The 8,772-nt window shown below is 42.5% G+C and overlaps 1 protein-coding gene across 3 annotated transcripts in view; it reads right to left on the bottom strand.

Moving 5' to 3' along the window:
- Positions 1-5,609: 5,609 nt before the first annotated feature.
- Positions 5,610-8,772, bottom strand: part of YIPF1 (Yip1 domain family member 1) — a 28,325-nt gene continuing 25,162 nt past the window's right edge. For all 3 annotated transcript variants that reach the window (XM_073563704.1, XM_073563705.1, XM_073563706.1), the window contains exons 9-10: positions 7,841-7,927; positions 5,610-7,152 (exon numbers count right to left, since the gene is read on the bottom strand). In XM_073563704.1, coding sequence (XP_073419805.1) covers positions 7,847-7,927 — 81 coding nt within the window. In that variant the 3' untranslated portion in view covers positions 5,610-7,152; positions 7,841-7,846. The remainder of the gene's footprint in view (positions 7,153-7,840; positions 7,928-8,772) is intronic.

The following is an 8,772-nucleotide window of genomic DNA, read 5'->3' as shown; positions in this document are numbered from 1 at the left end:
TGCCGATTCTTCTCTTCGGAGGGCATCATCTCTTTCCTTCTGACACTTCAACACAATTCGACTTACTTCATATGACGACATGTAGGATCTAACCAGAGGGTGCCTTGACGGATCGGAGAGGCTGACGTCTGAGGGGGATCTAAGTAAAAAGATATCAAGTTTGTTGCTAAACATCACAGTAGAAATACATATTTTACTGAATCTCATTCATGCACTGGGTAAAAAGTCTGCAGTGTAACTTAATCCATGGTGAGGATTTTAAATGCAGAGCAAGTCTGGTTCCAGATTTCACCCTGTGAGGCCGGTTTCACACGTCCTGATATTTCCAGTACCGGAGATGTCCTTGTACCTAATACTTGTGGCACACGTGTGGTGTGGCAACTGCAACTATGGGACTATTACTCCCATCAGCCTACACCTGCTGCCGTTACAGCTAGCAGTGACAGCAGGAGCGGCTGATGGGGGTCTTCATCACCTGCCGACTGCACTATAAATAAATGAATGAATGAATAAATGAATGAATGAATGAAAAAAAAACCAGCATGGGTTACCCTGATTTTCTATAACTGACAAGCCAAAACTCACAGCTGGGGGCTGCAACTCTCAGCTGTCAGCATTAGCAAGGCTGGTTGTCAAAAATGGGGGGGAACCCACTTTTGTTTAATTATTTATTTAAATATTTAAAAAATACAATATGGGGACCCCTCTACTGTTGATAACCAGCCTTGCTGAAACTGACAGCTGAGGTTAGCAGCCCCCAGCTGTGAGTTTTTCCTGGATGGTTATAGAAAATACAGTGGAACCCACACTGGCTTTTTTAATTTATTTAGTAATAATCCCATCAGCCGCCGCCTGTACTCATTGTTCTCACTTTAATATAACTCTCATCATTCTCCCCTGCTAGCGCTAATTGCTGACCGAGCAGGGGAGAATGATGAGAGCGCTGTTCCCCGCCGCCGGGTACTGAAGACAGCTAACTGTACCGCTGCTTCTCAGGCGCCCAGAAGTGTCACGCGAATGAAATCCCAGTGTGTCATTTGTGTGCACATATGCGGGACGTTTTGCGGCCCGTGTTGCCGGTAAAAAACGGAGAAGTCTATGTGTGGGTCACACAGTCTGTGGAAACACATGGACATGTGCACAGCAATGTAGATTTTGGTGCATGTGTCTCCGGTACAAGTGAAAACTGTCACCACACGTACCGGAGACACAGATGTGTGAACGAGCCCTGAGACTTCTTTCACACGTCCCTGTCTCTGCTACATGTGGTGACAGTTTTCACATGTACCAGAGACACTTACATACGTAGACCCATTCAAGTGAATGGGTCTGTGCACATGTCAGCGTGTTTCAACAGACCGTGTGTGGGAAAGACACACTGACAAATTCATTTTTTACCACCAGCACGGGCCACAAAACGTCCTAGACATGTGCACACGGATGACACACGGAGATGTCATTCGTGTGACATACACAGGCGCCAGGGAAGCAGGGGTACAGAAATCACTGTTCCCAGGTGCCGGGTGCTGAAGATGGCTCTCATCATTCTTCCCTGCTCTGCCAGCGATCAGCCCAAGGAGGGGAGAATGATGAGTTATATTCAAGTGAGAACAATGGCAGCAGGTGGTGACTGATGGGACTATTACTCCCATCAGTCTGCACCTGCTACCACTAATAACAGTGACAGCACGTGGCGGCTGGTGGGAGTATTCCTCACCCACTGTCTGCGCTATATATAAATGAAAAAAACGGTGTGGGTTCTCCTATATTTTTTTTAACCAGCCAGGCAAAACTTACATCTGGGGGCTGCAACCCGCAGCTGTCAGCCTAAGCAAGGCTGGTTGTCAAGAATAGAGGGGTCCCCACGCTGTTTTTTAAAATTATTTCAATAAACAATTTAAGAAAAAAAAGGCGTGGGCCCCCCCATTTTTGACAACCAGCCTTGCTTTAGCAGACAGCAGGGGGCTGGTATTCTCAGACTGGTAAGGGGAAATGGATATTGACCCCCCCCAGCCTAAAAACAGCAGCCCACAGCCGTCCAGAAAGGGCATATATGTTAGATGCGCCAATTCTGAAACTTTGCCCGACTCTTCCCACTTGAACTGTAGCGGTGGCAAGTGGGGATAAGGTGACATCAAGCCCATGGATCAGTCATGAAGAGGCGTCCATAAGATACCCATCCATTACTAATCCTATAGTGGTATGGAAAATAAAGACACAACCAGAATAAAAGGACTTTGTTTTAGCTGTGTCTTTATTTACTATATAACTATAGGACACCTCTCCATTACTAATCCGTGGGCTTGATGTCACCAGACAATACAACGGTGACATTAGCCCTGCAAATATGCAGAGCAGGGGAGAATGATGAGAGCCGTCTTCAGCACCCAGTGTCGGGGAACAGTGCTTACTGTACCGCTGCTTCCCTGGCGCACATGCGTGTGGTACTGATGCGGCACGTATTACACACAGACACTGTGATCTCTGGTACTGGAAAAAACAGACGTGTGAAACTGGCCTGAGGATGTGTTCCCGGAGTTTTTGGTGACTTTTGGACGCTACATATTTTCGCTTTGCAAAAATCTGTGTCTTACAGTTTCAGCAAAGTGGATGTTTTTGTTTTTTTTGCAGCGTAAATCGACCCACAGTGCGTGTTTCAAATCCACAAAATGTCAATTTCTCATGCGAGTACATAGAGTTTTATGTGAAGATATTCCCCATCAAATTGCATTCGATGCGGAAAATGTGCAGGAAATCAAGTGTGACTTCGCTGCTGAAATGCAGTAAAAAGATGTGTAATTCGCACTTGACTACATCGGTAAAGTTTTGCCAAAGAATACCAACAATATCAAAAACAAAGCAGCTTTAAGGTATAACATAGCAAAAAGAGACAAAAGCTGTAGAGTCAAAAACATGATAAAAACACGTGAAAAAGCGCTCTAAAAACACAATGAAAAAAATGAGAATAACTATTTTACTTTATAGGTGCAGAAATGCTGCAACATCAAAAACTCAGCAATCCCTCATCGTGGGAACGTGGTCTTGCAACGCAGAAGGTAAAAGCAGTGGCAAATAATCAGCATTTCTACACCAAATTCTGCACAATTTGGTGCTGATTTTGTCAGTGCAATATTCCTGCACCGAATCAGTTTCATAAAAGCAAACCACAACCCACCCAGACCGGATGTTATACACTGGGGACAATGGACTGAATGAAAAGCATTGGTTGAATTATTACAAGGTCCCAATACCATTCTCCATAGAGTGTACGCCTAAGGCTGAAGTCACACTATGAGGCAGATAGTTCAGGTCAGCATTGCAATCCGAAGATGGTCCGTAGTTCACAGATGTGCATATATCTTCCTTAAGACATATATGTATTTTTAGGTGTGGAATTATACAGTAAAACTGTGTTAATCTAGCATCCAATGAGTCGGATAATCTAATTATATAGAGCTGCAACTAATGTGGAATTTTGCAAAAGCAGAACCAGCGATAACAAAAGAACTTCTCCTAAATATAATGATAATCTGATGACAATCAGCTCCAGTTGATGCACATTACCCTGCACATGCAGTATAGATTTAGGTAGACGTGTAGGGACATAAAAAGCTATATTAACATTGTGCAAATAGAAATGAATTGAACTTACTAATATACGGTACTTTAGTTATAAAATCCGCATCAAAGTCCCTATTGTAGTCCCCCTGCTCAGCGTCCTGGCAGCTTCCCTCCTCTCTCTGTGTCAGCAATGTCAGGAGGTTGGTTGTCAGGGTCAGTACATTAGATAAGCTTCGCCCCCTTCTTCACGTGACGAAACTTGTGTCACAACCAACGATAGGGTGGAGCGGCCAAGGCAGAAAAGGGACCACTAACATTAAGACATATGTGCCCATTTCATAATTAATGTAGATGACTAAATTAAATTATTTTCCATTTTGTTTTTGTTTTTTCAAATCGATCAAATATCATTTTACGGCCCTTTAAAACTTGCTAATTGGTGTCTTTCTGTGGCTCAAAACCACACGCCAATTTTAAAGCTGTATTAAATTTAAGCAAATATTTCATAGCTGTGGAAATATTATAATCTAGTCCCAAACAAAATAATATCAAATTGCACCAACAAAATACTAATATGGAGTGATAGGACAATACATCGGATGTAAATTCTCCGCCGGTCATGGGACTTAGTAAGGCTGAAAGTGGTGGAAGGGTAAAAATGGAAAATGTCTATTCTGCAAATGGCAAAAGTTTAAGGAATTGTTTATGCAACTTTTTAATTATTTTTCTCCAAACATCATAGAGACTATAAATATATAAGACCGTATCTTACCTGCTGGTCACTGAACTCATATCATAGGAGTCTATAGAAATCTTGTGTGCAGGTATTGGAGCACTGGAGCTGGATAATTACACCTGGAGGATTGTGGTAGCGAAACCTCATCCCGGCTGACAGCATCGCTTACAGCTGCTGTGTAGAGTTACTGTCATTAACTAAGAAGAGACCCTCCTGGTTACAGCGGACTCTGCAGACAGCCACACTAATTGATGCATGCTTACATCTTGACAGGAGACTTGAGAGCTGCCTACAGTTACCGGATTCCAGTTTCTTACGTACGTTTCCCAGTATAGAGACATTGGTGATTCATGAAGCCACCTCCGCACACCGCACAGAAATTTATCCTGTGGTTTCTAACAAATAATTGCATGAATACAGACTATTCTGACGAGTAATGGATGATAACCAGCCTCTTCACTACCTACTGCAAAGTCTAAAACTTGAGTAGGATTACTATCTTTGTAAGCATTAGAATATGCCATCACTTAAAGGGAATCAGTCAGTAGGATCAACCCTGCTAAGTCGTCTATATAGGCGTGCAAATTTGAATAAAATGATACCTTGATATCTGCGCTCTGATGTTTTAAGCCCCCGTCACGCACAGCGAGATCGCTGTGCGTGACACTTATCAGTGACCGGCCCCCCACCGGGTATCGCTGATCGTCTTGGAATGGCCTGGACATTTTTTTGATCGTGGTCTCCCGCTGGCCAGCACGCATCGCTGCGTGTGACAGGCGGGAGACCAGCGAGCTGGAAACCAAGGCGCGGCACGGCGCTTAGAAACCTGATGTGTACCCTGGTTACCAGCTCCCTGCACCAGCGCGCTGGTAACTAAGGTACACAGTGGGTAACTAAGCGACATGCGTCGCTTGTTACCCGCGTGTCGCTGTCCTGATCGCTGGTGAAGCTGCCTGTTTGACAGCTCACCAGCGATCATGTAGCAACTCACCAGCGACCCTGACAAGTTCACATCGTTGTCAGGATCGCTGGTGAGTCGCTATGTGCGATGGGGCCCTTACCCCAGAGAAATCCAAGTTTTTCTTAATATGTAAATGAGCTGTTAAGATCTATGGGCCGGACATAGATCTTCCCGAGAATGTGCCTCTAGAGATTATTATAAATGAAAGGAGAGTTACCAGTGTGAGACATGTACTGAATGACACTCTGCACTCCTGATCTACATAGCTCACACTGGTAACGCCACCTTTCATCATCTGGAGGCAGATTTTCAGGGAGAGATATGTCTGAATAAATGAAACAACAGAGCCCCTTTAATCAGGATTGAATATTGTTTTATTATATGATTATTAGACAAGTTTTATTGACCTAATATACGATCAGCTTCAACAGACACTCTCAATATAATTATAGCCATCTCCTTATCTTTTGAGGACATCCACCCTGGCTGTCGATACCTTGAGCCTCCTCTTCCTCAGCTGCTCTCAAGTGTAAATTAATATTGGTGGAGACTCACTGGGCCTCCCACATGAAAAATATTGTAGGCAAGAGTCTGATCACAGGTTTAATTTTAAGCCTGCTTAGGCCTCTTTCACACATCCGTTTGTCTCCATCAGTCAAAATCCGCCGTTATGCAAAAATACGGATCCGCCATTTTTCTTGGCGGATCCGTTTTTTTTTCCCATTGACTTGCATTATCAGCGGATCTCTCTCTCTCTCCTTATTCCAGACACGGCTCCTTTAAAATTCTACCTTACACGGATCGGTCAAAACAACGGTCTGGTGCCACCCGTTTTTTTCAATCCGCCTACGGATCCGTTTTCCGCCATTTTGGCGGATTTCGACTGTGCAGAAAAACGGATGTGTGAAACAGGCCTTAGAAAAAAATATTACGGTAAATATTAAACTAATTGGCATATAGTAATAAATAAATAAATATGTGACTTGTTACAGAATGCAAATGTCCTTTGTAAGAGTTTTTAGGAAATGTACATTGATGGATATACTTAGTATAAGCCATCAATGTGCTGGTAACCATTGAAGAGCCTAAGGTTCGACTATGACTAAATGGTCTGTGCGGATCCCTATGAATGGGGCTACATGGCGACCTTGGATGCGAATGGTCACACGATCAATGATCGCTCTATGCCGCTATTACATCGCAGTATGAATTGGCTCGCAAGACACCACGACAAGCAAGTTGCAAAAAGTTAGAAACCGTTGGATTTTTATTGTGACCTTGCAAACTTAGATTCCTATTCACCGGCATCATGCTGCGATGTAGCAGAGGAATATTGCACATAAACCCATGTCGCTGGCAAAATACAACATATAACCCCCAGCCTAAATGTTCATCCATCATGTGCATGTACACACATGCAACTCGGGTCAATGCGAGTGCCGAGATAGGACCACCATCAATCACAAATCCATAGCTTATCCTAAGTATGTATATTCCAGGAAAAAACACTTTAATCTTTGGAATAGATACCACTGCTTGATAAATACAAAAAAAAAATAAATAAATAAATGAAAAGAAAAAAGTTGGTCATTATCACCTTATCCCAAACACACCTCAGTACTCTCTCGGCACAAAAGAAAGCATGAAGAAAAAATTACAGGCTTGTAGCGTGTTCCACTGTTATTCTTATCATGGATCAGATTTAATAATAATAAAAAAAAAAAAAAACAGAATAAATTATTATTTATATTATTTAAAAGGCTAAAAAGCACAAGGAGAACCCAGAGCAGCTCATCATGTGACAGAAGGGAGACCCAGCATAGAGCATCCCTTCACCAAATAAGTCCGAAGTTCGGATCCAACTTTTCCCACTGTGAAGAGACTGTGATGACACCTGAAAAGGAAAATATAAGTGTAAGACAATTTTTGTGAAAGAAAACAGCATTTATTCAATGTACCATCCACGTGATTATACTATATGCGTGTCTATAAGTCGTGTCGTCTCTGACCATACACCTTAAATCATGGTCCAGGGAACTTTCCAACCATCTGGTGAGTAAGGAGCATTCCTACAGTCCAGGACTTCATCAGGCACTATCCTCTGCAGCAAAATCCAGACTGAATCCTTTACAAAAATGAAAATGCTGCAGTTTTTCCCTAGATTTCACCCATTGCATTGCAAAAGGCTAAATTGACATGTTCTGGATGTCGAGTCAGCAGCATGTGGATGACGTTTCATCTTGCAGCGGATTTTCTGTTTTGCTGTATCAGCATTTCCAGCCTGTGTGGTTTGCATGAGTGAATAAAGGTAGATTGGGCAAACTTTCTTTTTGCCAACATACCATAGGTAGATTAGCATGAAGTAAGAGGATCAGATGAAAGGGATTATACATAATTTGATTACAGTCTGTAACTACAGTGCTGCATTTGTCTGCATAGGAGCTGTATACACAAAGCAGTAAGGAATTTTTGATCATGAATATTAGCAAAGCAGCTTAATTCGTTCTTAGGAATTACAGGATCAATGGTAGCAAAAGTGCACACTATTATGGTGCAAATAGAAAATGACAGCGTGTTAATACCTTCTATTAGCGACTTTGGGGGGTCCCTTTGGTCACGTTGATTACAGATGTCACATGCTCACTTTCTGGTCGATCGAAGAAATATTGCTTTAAAAAGAATTTAGAAAAAAAAAAAAATGTTATAACTGTAGAGTGGAAAATAGCACACATGAAGAATATAATATTTAGAGGGGTTGTCCGATACCCAAAGTAACTTTTTTAAAAACCCAATTTTAGTTGTCAAAATAGCTCTGTAATATCTTTGTTTTTTTTTTTTATAATCAGATAGTTTTTATTAAAAGTTTTTGGAAATGACAGGCATGTACAACTTACAACATGTTATCAAACATTCCCTTCCCCCATAACACCCCCCTCCCTTTGTCCGATGGCATGGACTGGTACATAGCGAATAGACCCAATTGTAACACACAACCAGATCGCTTGAGAAAAGGCAAGAAACAACCGACAGGAGACCACCTCCAAAGCCCACCCACTAATCCAGAAGATTCGAGGCAGCCAGGCTGGGAATCTTCAACCATCCCTCCCATATTTTCCCAAAAATATGCGGCACACCTCTCCTAAGATACACAGACTTTTCCCTATATAATATTTGGTTCAACCTATTAATATATTCTTTTCTTGAGGGGATTTTGTCAGAAATCCAGTGATAAGCTATCAGCTTTCGGGCCACATATAGCATTCTGGCCACAGCAATTTTAAGATATTGATCCCCTCCCACCTCATCAACATAACCCAGAACACAAATCATGGGGTCCCTGGGACTATCCTGTCCCGTGACCAAGTGTATAAGGCCAAGGACCACGATCCAAAATATCTGCAGGCAAGAACATGTCCACATCATGTGTAAAATGTCCGCATTATCTGTTGTGCACTTGGGGCACCTTGAGTCCGACCGCAACCCTCTATTGAACAACCATTCGGGAGACCTGTAT

Source organism: Dendrobates tinctorius, unplaced genomic scaffold (genome assembly GCF_039654945.1).
Source record: "Dendrobates tinctorius isolate UK_male_01 unplaced genomic scaffold, ASM3965494v1 ptg000396l, whole genome shotgun sequence".
Taxonomy (NCBI): Eukaryota; Metazoa; Chordata; class Amphibia; order Anura; family Dendrobatidae; genus Dendrobates; species Dendrobates tinctorius.
This window is presented reverse-complemented; position numbering and strand designations above follow the sequence as displayed.